We start from the raw sequence: 23,982 nt of genomic DNA, 5'->3' as shown, positions 1-23,982 counted from the left end.
TTTCAGATGCGTTGCCAAACTTGCCCCGGCTTGTATTAGCAACAACAATAAAAAACTGTATTACCCGTTACATTCTTAACAATTGCGTAAATGGTAAGCTTTCGGCAAAAGTGTGATAATTGTCACACGAGGCGAACCCTCAACAACGGCTCATCATATGCGTGAATACGAGGGACCTTAATTATCTAGTAGCCCTATATTTTTTGCGAATAAAATTTTTCAATTTATGACGCAGTCCATTTTAGTTAATTTTCATACAGTGTATTAGGCAAGGTTGTGAAAGAACAGGTTAAGACAACCCTGAGTTGATCACGATTTCTGCGAAGTTTTGATGTAAAATTGAACTTAACAAAAACTAAATTTTGAATTTTCGAGAAATTTCTTTTCTTCAAGTTGATTTCTCACACTATCTGTTTATAAAATTTGGTGTCATCCGCCTTCGTGGCTGTCGTAACCTGTTCTTTCAGAACTTTGGTATTAGGTCCCTTATTTGACGTTTCAAAAATAAACCGCTACTGCCAGGTTTATTTTAACTATGCCGTGCTGTTTCACCAAATGTATCTATACAATGAAATGGACATTTTAGTTTTTTTTTTCTAAGAAAACAGCCAAAGAATGAACTTTTTTAACGAACTTTCGTCAGAACAGTCATAAACCTTTTACAGATGGCAAGCATACGACCAGTATTATTATCGGGTCTATTACTTCTATCAATCAAAGTATTTGTAATCGGTTGATTTCAACTCTTGTACTTCAATTTTTTTAACATGTATTTTCAGATGAATTTTTTTATGACCCACAGAAAATGTACTAGATTCTGACAGTTCATTGCTTGATACCCGATTCCAGCGATGAACTGTAGAGAATTTATTTTCGGACGATTTTTTATGGGATCATCAGAAAATGTACTAGATTTCTGGCAGTTTATTGCTGGAATCCCGTATATAAAGGACCATATTACTCAGAGCTTATCATTATTTTTGCTTATTCAGAACAAAATATATATGTATATATACATGTAAACACTGAAGGTAATACAAATTTATGAAAACAAGCGGGACCCTACTTTGAGGTGAATTTGTGGTGAATTTAATGTATTGTATCCGTATCGTACAGCGTGTTGTAAATATATATATGAGCAGTGAGCACTTGCATTACCTTCAATGTACTTTGGTTCAGAATACTTTTTAACTTTTAACTGAACACCATCTAGTGTAGTGTAAAATCATTGGTTCAGAACTTTTTTTTGCCACATTTCAGTGAAAGAGGTATTTACTGTGCGGACGAGAGTTCTCTTTGTGCTATCTGTTACAAATTTCTGTTAAGTTTTTCTCGATAAAAAATCAAAAACGAGATTTTTGCGTTTGCAGTCTCTTTGTTCTTAATCAACAATCATAACTTCTTTAACGGCGTTTCGCAAAATAAGTGTAAAATCAGTGGTTCAGAACTTTTTGCCAAATTTCAGTGAAAGAAGTATTTACTGTGCGGACGAGTGTTCTCTTTGCGCTATCTTTGTGTCTCTGGTCACAAATTTTTTGTTAAATTTTTTCGATCGAAAATCAAAAACGAGATTTTTGCAGTCTCTTTGTTGTTATTCAACGATCATAATTTCTTTAACGGTGTTTCGGAAAAATAAGTCTCTGTGTCAGTGTTTTAAACTGAATTGTTCAGGGATTGAGTTCGCATTTGTCCAAACGATGGACTTTAACCAACTTTAAATGAAAGTTCCGCATAACATTTTGTTTTTAATATAAAACGACACCAAAAATATTTAAAATAAATCGAGCAAATTTAGGATTACAGCAATGATTTGGAGTTGATGTCACGCTCGAATATTCTGCGAAATCGAATTATTTGGGCTCTTCCAACACGAATTACTCTTAAAAAGCAATGAAAATTCATTTTTAAATAGAATTTATTTCAGATGATCAAATTAACTTAAACAATTATTCAAAATCCAGTGAAACAAAAGGACCAAAGTTTACAAACACAGACACATAAAAAGCTTGGAAGAGCCCAAATAATTCGGTTTCGCAGAATATTCGAGTAGCGTGACATCAACTCCAAATCATTGCTGTAATCCTGTAAATATACCGTAAATATTTTTGGTGTCGTTTTACAGCTTATGTATAATCAGTGGACCTCCTTCTTTTTAATTTATATTAAAAACAAAATGTTATGCGGAACTTTCACTTAAATTTGGTTAAGGCGCACCGTGCGTCCTGTTTTAATTCGGTTTATCTCTATTTCAGTTTAGTCGGTTCATCGACCTACACTTGTTTTATATATGTTAGAATAATGAGTGATGAAAAGATCACGTTAGTCGCACTACTCATTCAAACTTGCAAAAAAGCAGACAAAAATGAACTAGACCAAGTCTTGTACATCATTAGGAAGCATGGAATATCGAAGGATGAATTGAATTTTGCGGATAAAAACGGCAGGGTAACACGAAGTTTTTGTTATTTCAGTTTTCGATATTTAATACAAAACAATTCCATTCAGACGGCTTTATCACACATTTGCACAAAATCTGAAACGGGCTTTGCCGATTTTTTACTCCGCTTTAAAGGCATCGATGTCAATAAGCCCGACAATGATGGGAATACTCCCTTACATTTCGCTGCTGAGACTGGTAAGTTAAACAACGGATTTTCCAGATGCAAATTTACAATTTTCGCCTTAAATTCATCCTTTTTCAGGAATATCAGACAAAATTGCAATGTTGATCAGTCGTAATCGTCATTTAGATATCGATGCTAAGAACTCACTCGGATTAACACCTTTGATGAAAGCTTCCATTCAAGGACGAACCGACTGTGCCAAACGGTTGATACTAGCAAGTAATTGATTCATCATTCTTTGTATAAAAAATAGCAGTAATAATGTGAGTTGATCCGTGTAGTGCACAGAATCACGATTGCTCTTTACTTTTATCGGAATATACTTCGAATGTCATGCAACATAAGGTTGCTCTATGTATGAAATACCTAGGAACTACGAAATACAGTGAAAGAGGTCATGGGTGGGACTGGGACATGCGATTATAACTGATAAATCCGGAAGCTTTTGGTCATGGTCAAATATTAAATCACGTAACTCGTAACGCAAACGCTTTTCTCATCGAATCGTAATGAATACACAAATTTTGGTCGCGTGGATCAGATCGTAAAAATTCATTGAATAATTTCGCGATTGTTTCGTTAAGTCATCAAAATTTACGCTCGACTTGATCTTGAAAGTAAAAGAGGCTGTTGTCCTTGGTGTCCTCAACTTAATAATCTCTAGCAAAACACCTATCGATTAGGAAGTAGAACTTTTACAGTTTACGGAATCGATTGCGATCATTACGTTAATTTAACGGTAATTTGCTTTTTCCCTTCAACAGACGCATCAGCATCATTAAGAGACCCTGGTCGTGGTTTCACAGCAAGAGATTGGGCTTATTTTTGTGGGCGAAAATTCTGCGGCGACGCATTGGGTGAATTGGTGAAAAAACAAAAAGCAACCCAACTGAGTGAAAAGCAGCGAAAAGACTTGAAAATGTCTTTACAGAGCCTAATGCCAACTAAAATTGCTGCAACACAACAACAATTATATCAACCAACAGAAGGTACATTTATTGACAACGTAACTCGTCCAATTCAAACCAGACTATTCTACTTTCACCCCATAGTGAAGAAACCAGTGCCCACAATTACATTAACGTCGCCTGATCAATCGACGATAGTCCTAAAATGAGTGAAAAATAGTTTCCTGATCTACACGAATATGCCGAACCCTCAGCCGAACCAAAATTTTCATTTAATATTTTAAATTGTGAATCCCTTGATGGTTGTGCTGCTTTAATTAATTCGTTTGTTTATAGTTTAGTGTGCAGTTATTGTAACCCTCTCTAGTTATATCTTAAGGACTTTGAAAGTGTTTATTTTTTATTTTATAAGTTTTTTCTACGAAATAAAGTGAAGCCGAAGCATCCACCAAACTATTCTAAATTTTCAGTCAATCAGTTGTAGAATGATTAATGGATTGAAAGGTGACCATGTTTGTACGCTTGAGAGAGAAAGAGAACAGCTCGAGAAAATCGTTATGTCATATATGGTTATGCTATTTGTGACGATAAAAAGTTCGGTTATTGTCATCGCTGTGATGGTTAGTAGGTGGATAAGTATTTCTGGTCTGCGTTTCCCTAATTAATTTTCTACAGTAGTGTCCAGTTCAATCAGTTATTTTTCCTTGAATTTTTTGAGCGGTTCATACGTTGGTCTTGAATGATCATCCAGGTATTTTGGAACATTGTTGAACGATGTTAGTATATAACTAAGAGGTCGAGTCCAGTAATCTCACGAAAACTAAACTTTTCAAGTTGTTATCCATATAGTTATGTAATAGTATATTATGCACCTCTGTGTGTAAAATGTTTATTGTGACGATTTGGAAGGTTTGTACCGAGCCGAAGGCATAGGCTGATAAAAGAACTTACATACTGACTTGTTTCTGATGGCTATACAATGTATATTAACATCTATGATCGTTAACGAACTGCAAAAATAAATAATATTTTTTGACTAATACGGTCTTATATAGAATAAAGCACACTGATACAACACGCGACGAAATGTTTTTATCAATGCATGTTCAAACAATTGAAGTAGAAGAGTCGAATTCAATCTTTCGAAAATACTTTGGTCGAAGAAAGTAGTATACCCGATAATAATACTGTTAGGATGGTTGCCGTCAGTGAGAGGTAACAACACAATAATCTCCCATTCACAGTACAGTCCTTCAGTTATGCATAACTATGACTAACAACAGCTGCTGTCCTCTTTCAATGTGTGTATGCGACTAATAAATCAACAGATAAGTGTAGATTGTAACTAAACTACTACATAAGAATGCAATAGATTGCTCAAACCAAAATAATTTAAAGACTGTAACTGAAAATTGAATTTACTCGAATGTAGAAATGGAAGGTACATTAAATGCGAGTATCAACCCAATATTTACCTTAACTAACAACGGTTACCCATGCAACCAACATATTATTCAAAAACGCGCGTTACTTTCATGCAGAAAGAGTCTGACACCGAACTCTCTGGCAGCACTGTTAGTCAACTCTCGCGTGTGAATATTTGTTTTGATGTTACTATTTCGACCGGTCTTCAGCTGTGTTCGACTATCATTTCAGTTTGAGTTTTATGACAAATGTGTACAAACCAATTGTGACTTGATGAAATTGAATATCGTTCGTATTGAAAGGTAATTAAACAATCCCTTTTCTGTAAGTAATTCGGCACTGTACCACATAGTGATTCTCTTTAACATTGTGGTTAAAGACGTTTCGCTTACTACACGCACATGCCGACAAAAACAAAATCTGATTTTGTTATTCCTTTTACACTGAACGATCAATCGATTCAGTTGAATAAACATAATTCCGACGAAAAGTGCATCAAACTAACGTGCAATTCAAATTCAATTACAGACAACAATTATGATCTGTCCGGATACATGGAAGTTTGAGGCTCCGAACACATCAATATCTTACAAAATCAACGATTTGACGGACGACGTTCATTCAAATTTAAATAAGAAAATATCATCCCATTACTTCAACAAACTGGTGAGTATCGGAAGAATACTATTTCCAATCAGGTACCAACAATCACTTGACTGTACTTAGGGTGATGGATTTGGGACGATCTTAATTAAAAACGAGCCAACCGCAACTTGTTGCATTTTATGATTGGAAGTGGCATCAGTAGATTCGATGGTACAAATTAGATTTCCGAGATATTTGGACTTACTCACGGATTGTCTTACTTGGGTTGAATGTCTTTCTTTTAATATCTTTGTCGTGACTCCAAGCGGGCGTAAAACTTTTTATCGTGTGGCCGTAAAGGAAGTGATTGAGTTGTGACAGACCCATTTACTTGATAAAACGAATTCTATCATTCTTTTGGTAGACAATTTTGAATGGCACTCAAAAACTGTGTGACACGTAACACTCTGCAATGTCACATGAATTTGGTATCTACTCCTTTGATTTTGTTTTTCTGTCATTTCACTTTCTTTAGGACTGAGTCTCGCCCGAATCCTTAGAAAATATTAAATCATTTGTTATATGAATGTTAAAAGTCAATAGGTGATTGTTTTCTACGAAAGTGGTAGGTCGTTTGTGTGAGTGATGCAAATCTGAACCGAATTTATTGTTTATCTTCCTTGTTGTTCTTGGCAGCAATTCTCGGCAATAATTTTCTACCTTTGTGTCTAATGTTGCTAGAAGCAGTGCCGCATTTAGCTCACTGAGCGCCCTGGACCACTTGAATTTAGCGCGATATTTCTTTACGCCTGATATAATTGGGGGATATTCATTGACGATGTTCAGCTAAGGGAATTAAGGAAGCTAAGTGAAAAATTTCGAGAATTGCGACACAGGCAAATTTTATCTGCAGAGCTGGTTTTTTGGTATCCTATATTATCTAGAAATGATAACAAAGGTAGAACGGCTCTCCAAAAATCACCGAAGTTTATGAACAATCAGATATTTCAGCTTTCAGTCAACACCAGTACTGCGCGACGTTTCGTCCTAATTATCTTCATGGAATAAAATCTTTGTCAACCATACAATAAATTTTTCCTCTAGCACTTGATATATACTTGAAAAAATAGTTTCTTGGAATCATTTTGAACAAAATGAACGAAGCTGTCGTAATATCAGGCCTCACTTTCAGTCGGATATATCAAGTCTTGCAAAATCTTAAGCTACATTTTGAATACTTCTTCATCGACCGACCCCATATACAGACACAATTTTTAATCAGGGAACTATGTAGATTGGGTTCTTCGACCAGTGCCCCAATATCGACACTTTGAAGTAGACGTCTTCCTTGCCGTAAAAATTCGGTTTTTCTATTTTTTATTTAATTTTTTTTCCGATGTTTTTTAGAAGACTGACGGTATGATATCAGACAAAAAAACTCATATCACACAGATCTAGATTATATGGCCGAAAAAATTTATTTGAATTTGAAAGGATTTTTCCAATTGGTCCCTGTGAAAATGCGGCACTGGCCTAGAAGAGTTGCTACTAAGTTTCGGTTGAGATCGCTTATCGCCTGCAATAATTTCTGAAAACCTCATCAGGAGGTGCTACAGAAAATTTCATCAAAGGAAATAAATCGTCCCGTTTATCGTCTTCTGCCCTTACACCATACATAACATGTACAGCCACAATTTTTCTCTATAGATGATTTCCTAAATGTCTTCCCTCTTCCTTAAACTGCAACCGCAGGACACTAAACTGAGCCATTGTAATAGAAGTTGTGACCTTGGCTTATTAATGAAGTCTACTTCAAAATGGGAAATTCTAGTACTCCATTCACAGAACTCAAAGTAAATATCTCACTTCACATGTCCTACTAACATAACTTATTTTTCATAGCACTTCTTCTTCGTCCAATATAAAAAATACTATTCGTACCACGGACTAAAAGTCTTTATTAGCGTATTCGATTCCAGACCTCGCCTTCGGCTCTGTCTAAAAACTTCTCACGCGCTAAAAAAGACTTTTAGTCCTAGGTACGAAATGTACTATTTGATTCATTCTTCAAGACCGATTTCTCTTTCATTTTGCTGCGCAAATAAATAAAATTTATTCGTCACGACGCTTGCTTGTCGTTGTTGTTGTTGTTCTTATCTCGCGTTCCAAAAAAAAAACTCCTTCAACACAAGCATTCATTGATCAGTCACAACGAAATTTTTTTGGTGTAGCACAGTCGCTTTATTTAGGTGCAACAGTAAATTGACACTTCCAATCCTTACAAACCAATTCGATGTATAAAGGAAATTCAGGGATATTTTTTTGTGGGAAGATTGACCCCCTGGAGAAGTTATAACCAAGCTTTTCTTCGATAGAAATTTTTTCATTTATTCAGTGTACATTGAAAGTGCCAGTCTCAGGCGAATTGTGAATTTAATTTTTTTCTTAAATCATCCTCATTGAATGACATGTGTGTTGAGATCCATGCAACAGGTTGTTTTCTATAAAGATGAGTTAAGCCGGTTCGAAAAAGTATTCCAAACAACAAGAACTCTGTACGTCTTCTCTTGCATGATGTGTTTTATATGTTCCTTTGCCAACAAAATTGCCTATTTAACCAACCGAAAAAATTTATAAACTTTTAAAAATAGAATCACCGCGCTACATACAATATTATACACGTTCTTCATGAAATGAAACAGTTTTCATTGTTTGTTCTGTACGCGAAAAAATATATTTCCTGTGTTGAGTTTCCTTATAGCAAGAGATTTCATTCGTTTTTTTTTCATTCGTTTAATTTTGGAAAGTGAATTTTATTTGATCTGTAAATTAATTGCAGATCTCAGTCGTTATACCAGACACAAATACTGTCCCAGATAATATCAAGAATATTTTCACCGACACCGATCACTACATTTTACATAACGTTCGATTGAATGAGCTGATCCAACGCGCATTTGTCGAGGGTTTCGTTAACAGAGGTAACCCTTGTTTCAACTTTATTCCATACAACAAAAAATTCACTCAAACAAATCGTCAGGCAGTTTGTATGGAATCACCGTCAATGCTCGGATCGACGTCGACGATTGTGTTGCACTAACGCCTTGCGGTCATTTGTATCTCAGCCTAAACAAAGAAATATTTCAATCGCTCGGACTCGACGGCAACGTATCATTTCACAGTCGAAAAAGCCAGGACCGTTACAGTAAGTACCCGAATTGAATCACTTAGCTGTTCTCATTCATACAAACCATTGGTAATGTCTGTTTCGGTTGTTTGTTGATGATTTTCTTCACATTTTGTAGACAATGCCAAAACTGAACCAGCCGAAATCGCTCGAACACAATGCCATCTGTGCGCTAGTGAATTTTTTATGTGATCTGGGCAAACAATTGATGCCAATTATTATTGCCTTAGCCAAATCTGAGGCGCAACGGTCCTCTGACATATTGGAACATCGTATCCGTTTTGTACAGAAGTACTTCGAATACAATATTCCATGTTTCCTATACGATCCGCTGTGTGATAGAATTGTCATTGAAATTCCGAAAATGATCGATCGAATTAAGAGGGAACTGCGACCCGGTTCGTCGATGGGTGAATATCTGAGTCAGGTCAACGTTGCCGTTTCGCTGACCGAAGTGATACTGTCGTCCAATTTAAAGAAACTCGATTGCGACAGTATGCCAAAGGTGATACGCCATTTGTTCTACAACAAATTGAATGCGTTGACAGGACTAGAATACTTAAATTTGGGCTCGCTGTCGGGCGGTTGGAAGACATGCGACATGGAGCCGACGGTCTTAAATGGCATTGTTTCCATGAAATATTTGCAGTATTTTTGTTTAAATTATGATTGCACGAACAACATTCTACTGGCATTGCTGGACAGTTGTCCAAAGCTGACATCAATCGACATTACTTCGTCCAAATCGATCAATAATGACAGCGTGAACATATTGCTTCGGTTCAAGCAGTTGAAGTGCGTCCAACTGTACCGAACATCAATTTCCATTGAGGGCTACGTGAAATTGCTTCTCAATTTGCCACGTTTGGAGGATGTGGGTAGATACGATGAAATAGGGCGCTGTCTGGAGTACATAGTCGACAACTATCCGGATAAGCAGATATTTGCTTTGAAGAAATTCTCCAGTCGCTTCGTTACGACTCGATTCCTGCAAATTTTAGCCGAAAATTGCCCGGACATTTACTATGTTTCATTATTCCATAACGTGCTGATGTGCGATCTGATGATGCTGGTCGGCATTAACAATTTGAGCGATTTGCGGCTATTGTCCTGTGATTTCTTTGCCGATCAAGTACGCAATGTCATAGCGGTTAAAGGCTGCAATCTAACACATTTGCATTTGGAGCATGTGGACGAAATCGACATGAACGCGCTGATGTACATCAGTCAATTTTGTCCGGATCTGAAAGCTCTGACATTTTACAATTGCGAAATGCTTCCCAGTACGTCGATGTTCATTAAGAAGCCGGCAATTCCGCCGTTCATGAACATGGAACGATTGACGTTGATCGCTCAGTGCGACGCTAGACATTTAGAATTTTTACTGTCGTCATGCTTTAAAATTAAGTACATTAAAATTGGGACCATGGTGCCGACAGACGACCTGTCGTTCGAAAGAATTTTGACTCGCAATCCGATGGTCCATTTAGACGAATTAAGTATTAGCTGTTCGGCTGGTCTGTCGATTGCTACGGTTTACAAATTAGTCGAAAGTTGTCAGAATTTAAGCGTGTTAAATGAACTGGAGGGCTGGGAGTTGATCGATGAAATGGAATTGGAAACATTTCGTTTATTTATCGAAACGAATAATTTTGATTTAAACATTGCGTCGAAGCGTTTTCAAGTCGAATAAATATTTTTAATTGTCGCCAAAAAAAATTTCTTGTTTTAATTGCTGTGCCAGGCGATCGATCCGTTGTTGTCGTGGTTGTCGTTAGGATCCTTAAAAATTGAACTAGATTTTTGGTTTTCAGCAGAATATTAAGTGAGCTTTTGATAAAGAAACGTTCAGTAATTGCGAAGGGCGTTGATGGGTCGAGACATTCTTCAACTTAAAAGTTTCACTATAACTTCACGAGAAAATCACACATGGTTACAAACTAAATTCTATTTTTACAAAGACAGTAGCAATAAAAAAATAAAATTCTCATGCTACGGCCGTGTGTTTTCATTATACGGTAGCAACAAAATCCGAATTGACTTTCAATGACACCTCAAAGGACTTTAAAAACATCAGAGAGTGTCCTTTCATCAAGTTTAAAGTAATTTACAACTCCAAAGTCATCATTGTAAAATCTATTGATTTACTCTTCGTTTAATGTTACTTCCGTAAGGTGTAGATGAGACAATATTTTTGTGATGTTAAACGATGACTGGTATTAAATTCTCTGATTCCAACCACTTGTTGTAAACCCCGTGCAAGGTTGCTTTCTGAGTTAAGTTCTTCCAAAAATATTCACTGGTGCGTGGTTCAGTTTATTTGGTCTCTAACTCTAATCATCCAATTAATCTAATTGAGTTCCCTGATGTTTCTCTACCGTGAAAAGTCGCATTATTCAGATTGAGACGGTACTCTTAATCCATTTCCGATTAGTCAGCAAATCTCGTCTCTATATTCTGCACTCTTCGCCTACCAACGGTTTCGCAGTGCTTGTTTTTTTCAACCATCAATTCTCATCAAAATGTCCCTAATATTTTCCTTAATTCTCAACGCTCTTTTTCCAGCCATCAAATTGAACCTGAACCACCCTGATTTGCGAAGTGGAACCAAATATTACGACCGAGTCAAAAATGCACTGTCACATGAACTGTTGTCCGACAAATCGCTTCGGATATGTTGGACACCGCCGGATTCGTCGATATGTAAGTCATCGGTTGCAAAATATTTTGCCGATCGTCAATATGACGTCCAATTGGTCGAAACGAAAATGAAAGTGCACCAGGAATACAGTCTCAATATGCCGTTGCTTGGCGACAATACACTTACGACAAATGAGGAGAAATTGTTCGCTACGCCTCACGAACTGGTAGAGTACGTTGGAATGCTTTCACTGTCTTGCAATTTAGATCAAGAAGAATATCTAAATTCATTCAACTGCGACGGCAGGTCGATGAGTGTAGGTGGCGCAAAAGTGGTCCGGTGGAATGGAATGTTCGACTGTGATTCGATTGTTCAACTGTTGGATGAACTTAAGTAGGTTCTTAATTTTTTTTTGCTTTTTAAAAATTTATCGGTGTGTTGTTCATTTGCAGGAAATATGTGTCCCAACAAGCTAACATTCCATGGGTTGCCTTGTATTGCCATGGATTTCCACACGCTGCCTTAAGTATTGGTATGAGAGAACACAGCTTTGGAAGTAATGGAGATAATTCGTATGTTATCTTGGTAACGCCAGGCATGAAATGTTTGTGGTATGAATTTCTGAGTTCCAATAAAGCAGTTAAGTGAAATGTATTCGATCTTTTTACTAACTTTAGCGCGATCTGTGTGTCATTTCGGCATAGAAAGTCTTCCTCAAGAAAATAATTACAAACATCCCAATTCACATCATTATAGTTTAGGGTTTGTTTTATCACTCTTCCCCTTTGATAAAACGAAATAAAAGAAATCTCCCTGCGCGTCGCCTACACTTTTCCTAGTCTCTCAGAGTCCGTTCCTCATGAATGTCCTCGTAACATTAGAGACTTGCTTTTCTTGTACCCCTTCGTCCAGAACCTATTATTGGGAATGTTTACCGAAATTTCTGAAAATTACAGAAATATACCAAAAAATTATTGAATTCAGCAAAATTTACTTCGGCAATGTTTCGGCAAATTTTGGTAAATTCTATAAACTTCGGTAATTTTTAGCCATTTCAGTAATCATAGGCAATAATAGTCCATTGTGCACCCTATGTAGCATGTAGTATATCCTGATTCAGATAACGCTTGGGTGATTTTCTGATATTCTGTAATTTTTCATTTTGAGTATTAATCCCGTAAATTAGGTGTCACAACTGTTAAATAACACCAAGTGTATTTCTATTATGTCAGGGATATTTGCTCTTAGTGATGTCGACTTTTTAAGAGTTTGAACTTGTCTAACACAACTATGTGTTACTAAATGTTACTATCTTAGTTCCTGCCATTTAATAGAGATAAGAGCTCAGGCTTCCACACTATACCTCAACAACTACAACGACGTATCTTTCCTAGTATCCATTCACTTGTGGATGCCTACGTCTGTTAAAGTTTGATTAACCTGTCACAGCCGGCAAGCATATTTTAACCGTTTTAATGAACAAACTACTACTTCATTTGATCGAAGATTTTCAGAGATTAATTTCAGAAATCTTTTACTTCATTTGTTTTGAACATACTTCTTGCTATATATAACACCTCATGAGTCAGATCTTGTCGTTTATTTTTGCTGCCGATGTCGATAACAGATGACAACCGTCTGTAACAGGTTAATTATAACGATAAGAGGTCCTTCGACATTAACGTGACGTCCATAGTAAGAATCGACAATGTAAATATTTACAATTCCAAAATGCAGGTCGACAATGATCAGATGATGCACATTTAGTGGCGACAAAGTTTCACACAATTTATTCGACCCAGCTCCGAATAATAAAGAGAGAGAGCTCGGATTGTTACCATAAACCGGTAGCATTTAAAACGAAAAATTTGTGATGGAAAATTACAGTAAAACTAACTATACCATTAAACCGTGGAAATTTTATTGTTGCTTCTTAGTACTTTTTTGATTTTTGTGCCAGTCCTATTCGAATGTCGTTCAAACTGAATGTGTCGATGCAAAACCAATTTCTCCTCCAATTTTCCAATAAAGCTAATCAAGGCGAGTGCTGGAATCGAATTCGATAAAAAGCCTTTTAGCATGAGGTAGGAACAACGTTTTTCCTAAACGGCGCAGTAAATAAGCGACGAAGTCGCAATATTTAAAAACTATTTAGGAAAATAAACTGATTTGAAAGAAAGATATGAAAAACTGAAACAATCATTTTTAGCGAAATCAAATTCGAATAAAATTCCTTTTTCTAAACCGAGCTTCTTCGTCTAACGCATTTCATAATTCATAATTCATAATTCAAATGAAAAAAAAATCACTTTCCATGATAGAATATCGTCAGTGAAATTCCTTTCTCGGATACAAAAACATAAAGCAGGAAAAATAATTGGATACAATTTTCGACAATTTATCGGTTATTTCACAGTGGAATTTTTCACAGTTCGAATTATTTTGTGAGAAAATTACAGTTCTTCATTGGCATTGGAAATTTAAAAAAATTAGATCGACCAGTCTAATAACGCTTTGCTTGAAACCATTTTCTTCTTCTGTTTTGTGACACAATGTCTCTGAGACCTAGTATAATAACAACAGACGCGCAGATATGCGGCGATTGAAATATCTTACAATAAATTGTTGATTTTCATTGCGAAAATTTCAATGGTATTTCAATACACATTAACAGAAGAGAACTGGCCCTGTGTGTATGTAAGAACTTGTACAATTTCTTTTAAAATAGAATTTTTGAAAAATTTCACTCAGCAAATTCAAAACCTCTGTACGATTTTGTGTTTGTGTATTTTCAGTTTATTTTAAGAATGGAAATAGTTTTATGATACGATAGCTGTAACAGTATTCAGAGCTAAAATTAGTTTATTTTTAAAACTATATGGCCACATATGACCAATTGGCGTATTCCTAAACAATTGTAATAAAACCGGACTTTCAGTTCGAACTTGTATGCAAAAAGGCGGACCTGTTGAACCCTTTCCGTATAATCCGATAACAAAATCCCATATTGGGCTCGTCTCCTATGAAAACGTCGCCAATTCCATGCAATTCCATGAGTTTCACAAAATTTCATATTTCTCTGATTAATGGCACTTTCGGCATTAGGAAACGTAAAGGAAAAATACCGTAACAGTTATCGAACGATCGTAAAGTTTGTACGGTCATCTGTTCTCGTGGAGTAATAATTCAGTTTTAAGCCTCACAAATAAGTAAAGGTACTTGATATCCTGTGGTAATTGGGTCAACACGACTGGTAAAAGTAGCCCTTTATCGAAAAAAAAAATTAAAAATCCAATTTAGTGTCGTCATACTAATTTTCTTGGAATACATTTTGTTATTCAGCGAATGAAAAGTGAAAAGCAAGAAAGTCTGCCAAATCGTTATGTTTAAAAAATGTGACAATATTTTCGTAAGGCATTGACATTTCTGCACCGAGTACAAGCCATATGTGAATCGCTTGTGACCACGATTTGTTTGGCAAAAATATCTTAAGGTCAAAGTTCAGAAACCTGCATAATAATCGTTATGGCTAATTGGGTGAAGGTAAACGTGAAGACGTTTAAAGTTACACGAATTTTCTGCTGAGTATTATCATGGTCACTTGTGATCAGTACAGATGTAAGCCTTGCGTCTCTAATTTCGTGCATCACTATCACAAATGTGTGTATGAAGTTAAGAACTGTTCAAAACAACAACAAAAATACATTTTAATAAAAAAAACACAAAAATTCAGCAATCTTTCAATATTTTTCACATCTTGGTGGTATTTCTATTGACACTCTATCGGCAGCCTTGACCTTCTTAAGAATATGAAGTCGAAGTGTTCTTATGATGAAGTCTGAGTTTTCAACTGATAACACTCTTCTGAGCCTCAACAAAATCTTCTCCATTAAAAATTGGAGGTGTCGAATTGAAAATATTCACTTGGGCCTGTTAAGTCGGCAATAATTTCATTCTTTTACTTACGTTTAAGTACTACAATTGGGTTAAACTCTGTTAGAAGTATGGGCAAAATCGGGCTTTGCTAAAGAAAATCTAGTTTTGGGTCAGGCCCTTCAAATTTAGATGGGTCCGAGGAAATTGATGAAAGCTTACTCGATTTATTCTAAAAAAACACCGACTTAGGACATCACTTATTCAGATCGATATGGTGGCAGAAACTATTGATTAATTAATATTGCAATTTGTCTTGATAACTACATGTACGTTTTGTCTTTGGAGACTTAGCGATAACGCCTCCGTTAACCATCGTTGACTCTAGTTGATTAATTTAAAATAAAAGCTTAAATTTAACGGTACAATTGAGTATATTACGGACGGCAAGCATGACAAAGTATCTTTGATCGGTGGATTTCAAATCTTGTACTTCAATTTTTTTAACGTGAATTTTAATTTTTATTTCGTCGATAGCAGATGAATAGCCGTATTAAAATTTATCCTGAGCAAAGCGCAGTAACGTTTTCGATTCGAATGATTAAAAAAAAACATCTTACGCAAGATTCGGTTTGATTTGTTAAAAAAAATCCATCAAGACATTTACTAAGGAAACCGGAATCTTAACACTAAAGCTACTTTCAGTCATTGAAACAATTTGAATATATAGTTAGATGAAAGAACAGTTTTACTATCATAACGGTTAGAGAATGATGTAAAAGTGCTACATTTGAGTATTGGTCTTCAACAAAAAGCTTTTATTGTCTAAACTCAGGTAGTCTATATTTAAATAAAAGATGTAATTGATGACCAAAGTATACGAAAAAAAAGAACCTCGAAAAGTGCTGTCGTGGTAGATGACAAATATAATTATTTAAAAAGACACCGATAAAATCATCAACAACGCATAATTGTCAACCACCATTCACACTTGTTTTTCCATATGCATGTGCAGCGAAAATTTCGACATTTCCTTCGTCAGTCGGCCGTTATAATGTTGAAAGAAAAAGTGAATTCGATAATTATTTCAAAAAAATGAAAATGAGAGAACATTTATTTTGCACAAAAGTTGACGGTGACATCAATAGATAGTTAACTCTACGGGATTCTTATATTACCGTTTCCATTCATTTTCCATACAAACGCACAATCGTCCAATCCAAAAAGAAAAATTAATTCTTCCTACACAAGTAAATATTTATGCTAGCCAAGCGGTGAAATCAACGAAATTATTTTATTTTTTTAATTTTAGCCGTCGAAATATCGCTTGAATATTCGAATGAAAAAACATTAATGGCATGTTGCAAATGTATGTTAGTTAATATATGATTTGTGTAGGTATGAGGAAGATCATATATTTATATATTTATATATATATACCGCGATCCACGACTAGCCACGATACTAATACATATATGACGGAAATAACATACTTAGTTGAGTTAGTTAGGAAAAGTTGCATAGACATGGTGAAAATATTAAAATAGAATTTGAATTAAAAAAAAACTGGGATAAAGAATATAGACATCATTTTCGAAATGGTATTGACACATCACAATAAGGGATTGTTTGCACCCAAAAAAACGAATCTTAGAACAATGAGCAAACAATACGAGAGATGTCAAATCTAGCGCTCCACAGTCTTAGAAATGTATTAGGTTGGAAATCGTTAACGTCCCAACGATACCGGTCTACTGAACAAAGAAAAACTCTTACGGTAATGAACTATAAACACAGGAAAAACGGTATAACTTTACACAAAAAATTACAAGTTGTAATGTTATCGTTTACATTTTTTGTCTTTTCGCTACAATTCGCAACATTACTACGGGCCGTAACTTTGTGTAAAGTTATGTCAATGTAACAAGAAAAAACGATAAGAATAACGGATGCCTGCCCAAAAACTGACTATAGGTTTGAGTAGATGGACTCCATCAGGGGAACGTTAAGCAGTAGTCAGTAAAGTTGCACGAGATACTACCCCATGTAAAAAAAACCTAAAATTTGATCACCCTTCTGAAACATTTTCGCCGTAATTGTTTAACCTGCTACAGACGGTAAGCATATGACCAGTATTACTATCGGGTCTATTACTTCCATCGATCAAAATATTTTTAATCGGTTCATTTCAAATCTTGTACTTCAATTTTTTTTAACATTCATTTTAATATATAAAGGGCCATCTTACCCAGCGCTTGTCATTATTTTTGTCGTCGGTCTCGAAATAATGTGCTGTATCTCAAAGTACACTAGCTCATCTTTCTAATCTAAAGATACCCTGAATTATATAGGTTTTGAGAAAAATATGTTTTTCACCTGTCTGTTTTCGAATTGAAGTAAAACAAAATTATAATTGACATATAGAGTTTAGATGATCAAAAACATAAACGTTGCGATATGTTGTGTGGAATTGATGTGTTTCGGCAAAATCCGATTAGATGGACCTTACTACAATGAAAACGTTATAACACAGATTTTCCTTAAGCCCTATACAATACATATATTGCGTTTGGTATCATTGGAGAGCTGCGATGGTGTACTTTAAGATTTAGTTGATTTTCGAGCATATAGTTCCAATCGGTTACATTTTTACAGTTACAATGAAATGTGGTAGCATCTGGTGTGATTTTAATGACTACTGATTAAAGTTCCCCCACAGGTATTTACAACACTTCAACAAAGAAATTGTCATAAAATATACCATTTGGATACCATGTAATATCCTTAGAAAATAGTGTATATAGTAATAGACTGGCCCTTCATACAAAAATTTGGTACGAGTGCTGAAGCAAACGAAAATACGAAATGTAGTGTAAGTGAGTACCATAAAGAATCATAAAATTCAGTGACATATTTCTGGCCAAGACATTCTTTAAATCGATTTTTGGTTGTGTTCTACATTTTTCTCCATTTGACCAAAAATGAGCCATTATGGCGCTTCATGGTAAAAAATCGATTTAAAGAATGTCTTCGCCAGAAATATGTCACTAAGTTTTATGATTCTAGTTATTATTTGTTTAAATTGGCTTGAGTTATACGTCTACGCATTGCCAGTCTATATCTATTTAGTCTAAAGTACTACAGAATATCCGCAATTGCCTAATTTCAATTAAATTATTTTATAACAGAAATCGATGTTGCCTAAATTTCGATTTCTTGAAATTATAAAACGGGTCGTTCAGTTTGAACGACATTGAAAATCAAGATGAGCAGCAACAATAAGATTTATTCTAAGTTTCACCCCTGTGAGTTCCCTGGACAAGCTCCACTCAAACACATAAACAATTTTTGGTACGTAGGTTATTAAAAGCCGCAAAGAAAATAAACGAATAGTTCTTGCTAATCTGATATTATGTAGTAAAATATATGGTTAGGTTAATGAAGTAAAAGATTTTCTTACAATCTGTTTAACATGCTTAGATCAATAGAAAAGTACTAGACTCGAAAATTAGCGATAGATTTGCTGTTTCTGAAAGGTTAAAGAGGAAAATATTTATTTATTTATCGTATGCTTTTATCGTATTTCAATTTTCTTTTAGGTGTTATTTTGCACAAAAAACAAAATCGAAGAAAATGTAAAAAAAAACCAAAAGAAATTTCTAACAGTTTAACGATTAAATTTCTAGATCCAGATCGTTTAGCCCATCGTCGAACCGATTAAAGCTTAATTAATCACCACTTAATGTTCTGATATGGCAATTGTTCACAAATGTAGGATATGGTTGTAATTTCCATGACCAGTTTGAATTCGACTTTTTTTTTAAATAGTTGCCTTGTATCTGAGTACAAAGCGCACACGGAAGAAGTCTAAAACTAATTAAGAATTCAGGAGATGACCCTTTTCCAAGTCAGCGTCTTATAGTGTCAGGGTTTGAAAAACCTATGTCGTATTGTTACACTGCTCGATACAACAATACATAGGTATTGATCCCAAGAGAAGGATGAAGGATGCCAGACAAGCTGAAAACTCAAAAATCAATGATAGTAGACTAATAGATGCGGGTATATTTCATATTAGCGAAGCACCATTTCAACGCACTTTAAGCATGAGTTGTACAATAAATAAGGTACTGAAACTGGACAGTGTATCATCATACAAATGTGAGACACTGTAAAAAGCATTTTCATTCTATTTGTCAGCTGTCGACTATGATCACTTTTGCTTGAAGTGCGTTGGCCATTTACGTTATAAATGTGATAAATATTTACTGGTTCAATATAATATCGGCTTGCCGGATGTAAACACGCCTTCAACAGCAAATAAAACTACTGAAACAAGCCCCGAAAAAAAAAACAGGAATTAGCAACATACACTCGCGGAATTTTTAAAACTGACACATTTCCTGTTTTATGGTTTATTGGTTTTTTGTGAATTTTGCATGTATTTTTATATGGAGAAATCAGAAACTCAAGTAAAACACATGAACAGAAAATGTGTCGGTTTTCAAAATTCCGTGCTTGTAGACACCCTTAACCATAGAGATCCAAAATTCATTGAAAAATTATATCACACACACCACTAAAACAAAAACGTCAATTTTGCAATGCAATGACGTTTTGAGTCCCTTTTTACTGTCCGCACACGGGACTGTCACACTATTTAGAGTACTATGTGTATGAAAAATGTTTCAAGATTTTTTTACAGTGCCAAAATTTGTTTGATACACTGTCCCTTTTCAGTATTCTATTTAGAGTACCACTCATGCTTAAAGTGCGTTGTTCTTATCTTATCTTTGACTTCTATGTATTGAAGCAAATGAATCTGTTGTATTCCTTGATCTTGTATTGCTTGTGTGGAATTGATTGCTTCGAACCAGCTAAACAAACATCCAGCAAATCTGTTGTAAATTAATAATTTTCATTTGTTATTGATAACGCTGACAAAAATCTCAGGTTTTAGTTATCTTTTATAACAAAGAATGTAGTAATACTAAGGAAGTACCAGATATTTAAAACAAAAGAAGTAACAGACTTAGTTGTTATCTCTTTATATCTTTTCGAGAGTTGCTTAATAATTTATATGATCGAGCAGGACAAATGTGGTGTTACGACTTCAACTGTGTGTGTGTAATGACATTTTTTTTTTAAATTTTATATAACGAGATCATTGCATCATTAAGTAAACACCTTGATAGCTTCGATATTGACTGCAGCTTGGGCTGGGATTTGAAAAAAAAATATCAAAAAGTGATAAGGAATGGTTGGATTTTAGGTTATAGATATCTGGATATCAAAGATTAAAACTTAGGGCATTTTCGAGAGTTATAAGAACGAGAGATAGATAAACAATAGGCAGGTCTGTTTTTTCAGGCCAGGCCGAACAAGAAATAAGTTGGTGTGAACATAGAAAAAAGCTAGAAAATCGTTAAAAAGTCCTCGGGGCTAAGGAAGTCTGCCGTTTGTAAGCACACAAAAGATTTCGTAAAAAGATCATGCGAAAAATAGTGAGGTGCGAACTGGCGATCTTGCCATCTTGTGATTTGAATTTCTGTATGATTGCATATTAATCTCATTTTTATTCTCACGAGGAATAAATTTTTTAATAACAACAATTCAAAATAAGCTAAGCTGGGATTAAAGGCGAATCGTAGCAGCGGCAAGTACAAGAAATATCATAGCTGGAGGTTCCCGGTTCAAATCCCGTCAGGTAAATATTAAATATTTTTCCTGTCTAATGAAAAAGCACTTCCCCGGAGAAAGTGATTCCGGAGAGAAGTCAATAATAATTCCAAAAAAGAATAAAACCCTAAAATATTAAGATCTAGGTCAATATTTCTTGTGTAGTGAGTTCGGTTTTGTAAGACTTTGGCTAGTAAATTTCCTGGTACTATAATCAATGTGAATAACCAATCAAACTTAAAATGTTCTAGTCAGTATTTGTGTTTCATACTCTACACGAAAGAGCCAAGAGATGCAATAATTGCTAGGAACGAACAGCATCAAACAGAACGCCCCAAAGGATCTGCCAAGGATTTGACTGAAACTAATGGACCTTAGATCCATACTAGTTGAAAGTTTTGGTTTTTAAGAGTCAATTCGCCAAAACTTCAACCAAGTTGTATGAAACATGAAAACAAGCCATCAGCGATTTTCGGCGGGTACACAGTAATCGATTCAGGTAATCCTCCTGAGTCATTTGCAACAAAAAAAAATCCTCGAAATAATTATGTTTTCACGCCAGAAATCATGAAAAAATGTACTGCGCGAGGGTGACCAAAATAGTTTTTGTTGCATATCACCAAGAATACGTAACGCATTTATCTGAAATTATGGTCATTGGTAGAGGTGTTGACGCCGCATAAGCTGGCCTTTAAAACATTTCGAAATTTTTCGTGTATGTGGTGCAGTAGCTATTTTAGGGGAAAAAAATTCCAACTTTTGCAGAGTGTTTTCAAAAAGTTACAACGATAGACTTCGAAGATATGGGTGACGTTGGGTAGGTAGGGACCTCTACTATCCATGACACCATAAACCTACCGCGGCACGACTTTCGTTGAGCATCAATTTGGATTGAAGTGTACTAACACAAAAATTCTCTATAATTTCGTTTTTATTCGCCTATATTTCAATTTTTCTGACGTATGAGACAATTTTAAATCAGGGCTGTAGTTACTGCCACCTTACGCTTCGAGAAATTTCGTTTGGGGCCTATAAAATTTGAAACAATACCAACTGATTCAATTGTGTCATATGTTCCTCGGGTATCTCCAGACTTCCTAGTATGGCCAGTGCGGCACTGTATCAAGTGTTTACTAGCATATTATAAACATATTTTGTACTTTAGCCACTTACCGGAAGGATTTGGAAAATTTTCACAAATGTACGAATACGAAAAATTCGACATATTTCCAAATCCTTCCGGTAAGTGGCTAAAGTACAAAATATGATTCTAATATGCTAGTAAACACTTGATACAGTGCCGCACTGGCCATACTAGGAAGTCTGGAGATACCCGAGGAACATATGACACAATTGAATCAGTTGGTTTTGTTTCAAACTTTATAGGCCCTAAACGAAATTTCCCGAAGCGGAAGGTGCCAGTAACTGCAGCCCTGATTTAAAATTGTCACATACGTCAGAAAAATTGAAATAGACGCGAAGAAAAGTGGAATTATAGAGAATTTTTGTGTTAGTATACTTCAATCAAAATTGAAGCTCAACGAAAGTCGTGCCGCGGTAGGTTCATGGTGTCATGGATAGTAGAGGCCACTACCTACCCAACGACACCCATATCTTCCAAGTCTATCGTTGTAACTTTTTGAAAACACTCTGGAATTTTTTCCCCCTAAAATAGCTACTGCACCACAAACACGAAAAATTTCGAAATGTTTTAAAGGCCAGCTTATGCGGCGTCAACACCTCTACCAATGACCATAATTTCAGATAAATGCGTTACGTATTCTTGGTGGTATGCAACCAAAACTGTTTTGGTCACCCTAGCGCAGTACATTTTTTCATGATTTCTGGCGTGAAAACATAATTATTTCGAGGATTTTTTTTTGTTGCAAATGACTCAGGAGGATCACCTGAATCGATTACTGTGTACCCGCCGAAAATCGCTGATGGCTTGTTTTTAAGTTGTTCGAAGTTTTGGCGAATTGACTCTTAATTGCTCTAATTTTGATTTATGATTGTTTATTCCTGACTTAGATTATTTTTATACTAATTTTTGATTGACATGGTCTTCGGCCTGTTTGTTCGTTAAAAATAAATGAACTAGATTGAATTAGATACATGAGATTGTCCATCACTGGCTCGAACTCTGCTTTCAGAGCAATTTCCCAGTTTTCAATAAAAAGACGTGAAGGATCTTTGTATCAAGTGATCTTGGAGTTCAAAATACTCGACTTTGATGAACCCTAGGTAACCTAAGGAATAAAGTTGTGAAAATAGGATATATGCATCAGTCGGTTCAATTGACCGATCTATTCTGTGAAGGTTGTTAAGCCGAACGAACCTCAATCACTTTCAGATTATTTGGAAAAAGATTTTTTATTTTCTTTAAATTTTCCTGAATACAAGTTTTTAGATCCCTGTATCTTGCGTTAAGTTTGAAACTCGAATATGACCTGATTTAATATCAGACCACAGGGAACAAAGTTCTTATTTTTTCCTAATATACCGAAAGCAAATAGACTTGAGCAAAGTTTTCCCTAACTTTTGACTTGAAGTTAAGCAGCAATCAGTTAAGGAAAACTCGCTTCTATCCAAACACGTACTTTCCTTCAGCCACTATCAAGCTTCTCTATCTGTACGGATGATTTATGTTGAATAGAATTCGAATCGGTGAATTTTCTCGAAAACTGCTTGAGTGTGTAAAAGGTTCTGAAAACATCAAAGTATTGCAGACTGTGCACGCTAACACTATTACAGTGTAACACACACTTCATACCATAATTATTCATGGCATCCACAGTTATAAAATTTGTTAGGCGATACTTTAACACCTACACCGATTTTCCAAAAAAAAATCTGGGGTGAAAGAAAATAGACGGAACAGTGGCGTATCAAATGTTTTCCTTAATGATGTTCCATTTGCACTCTTATCGTTTCGACTTTTTTTTTGTTTATAATATACCCAACTAAATTCACGGCCAATTTCAATGTTCAACACATATCTGAATAATGGCTCAATGTACCTCTTCGTCGGATAATTGTGTCTTACTTACAAAAGTGAAC

The 23,982-nt window shown here is 35.3% G+C and overlaps 2 protein-coding genes across 10 annotated transcripts; both read left to right on the top strand.

Annotated features, from left to right (window-relative positions):
• Nucleotides 1-1,122: 1,122 nt before the first annotated feature.
• On the top strand, nucleotides 1,123-3,978 carry LOC119084329 (ankyrin repeat domain-containing protein 33B-like). Of its 7 annotated transcripts, none has more exons than XM_037194263.1 (6): nucleotides 1,123-1,268; nucleotides 2,253-2,445; nucleotides 2,506-2,635; nucleotides 2,703-2,843; nucleotides 3,389-3,613; nucleotides 3,677-3,978. In XM_037194263.1, exons 2-6 carry the CDS (start codon nucleotides 2,299-2,301, stop codon nucleotides 3,739-3,741), a joined length of 708 nt encoding a protein of 235 aa, XP_037050158.1. In that variant the 5' UTR covers nucleotides 1,123-1,268; nucleotides 2,253-2,298; the 3' UTR covers nucleotides 3,742-3,978. The 7 variants fall into 7 exon arrangements, with proteins under 7 accessions (XP_037050158.1, XP_037050198.1, XP_037050182.1 ...); XM_037194303.1 differs by having other exon boundaries at nucleotides 1,123-1,277; XM_037194287.1 differs by lacking the exon at nucleotides 1,123-1,268 and adding an exon at nucleotides 1,284-1,427.
• A 1,117-nt stretch (nucleotides 3,979-5,095) lies between these two features.
• LOC119084311 (ribonuclease P protein subunit p40-like) lies at nucleotides 5,096-12,024 on the top strand. Of its 3 annotated transcripts, XM_037194251.1 has the most exons (6): nucleotides 5,100-5,259; nucleotides 5,486-5,623; nucleotides 8,382-8,523; nucleotides 8,583-8,747; nucleotides 11,295-11,763; nucleotides 11,823-12,024. In XM_037194251.1, the coding sequence occupies exons 2-6, from the start codon at nucleotides 5,495-5,497 to the stop codon at nucleotides 12,016-12,018; spliced, it is 1,101 nt and encodes a 366-aa protein (XP_037050146.1). In that variant the 5' UTR covers nucleotides 5,100-5,259; nucleotides 5,486-5,494; the 3' UTR covers nucleotides 12,019-12,024. The 3 variants fall into 3 exon arrangements, with proteins under 3 accessions (XP_037050138.1, XP_037050129.1, XP_037050146.1); XM_037194243.1 differs by lacking the exons at nucleotides 11,295-11,763; nucleotides 11,823-12,024 and adding an exon at nucleotides 8,848-10,448 and having other exon boundaries at nucleotides 5,096-5,259; nucleotides 8,587-8,747; XM_037194234.1 differs by lacking the exons at nucleotides 11,295-11,763; nucleotides 11,823-12,024 and adding an exon at nucleotides 8,848-10,448 and having other exon boundaries at nucleotides 5,099-5,259.
• Nucleotides 12,025-23,982: the final 11,958 nt, after the last annotated feature.

Source organism: Bradysia coprophila, chromosome X (assembly GCF_014529535.1).
Source record: "Bradysia coprophila strain Holo2 chromosome X, BU_Bcop_v1, whole genome shotgun sequence".
NCBI classification, from domain to species: Eukaryota; Metazoa; Arthropoda; class Insecta; order Diptera; family Sciaridae; genus Bradysia; species Bradysia coprophila.
This window is presented reverse-complemented; position numbering and strand designations above follow the sequence as displayed.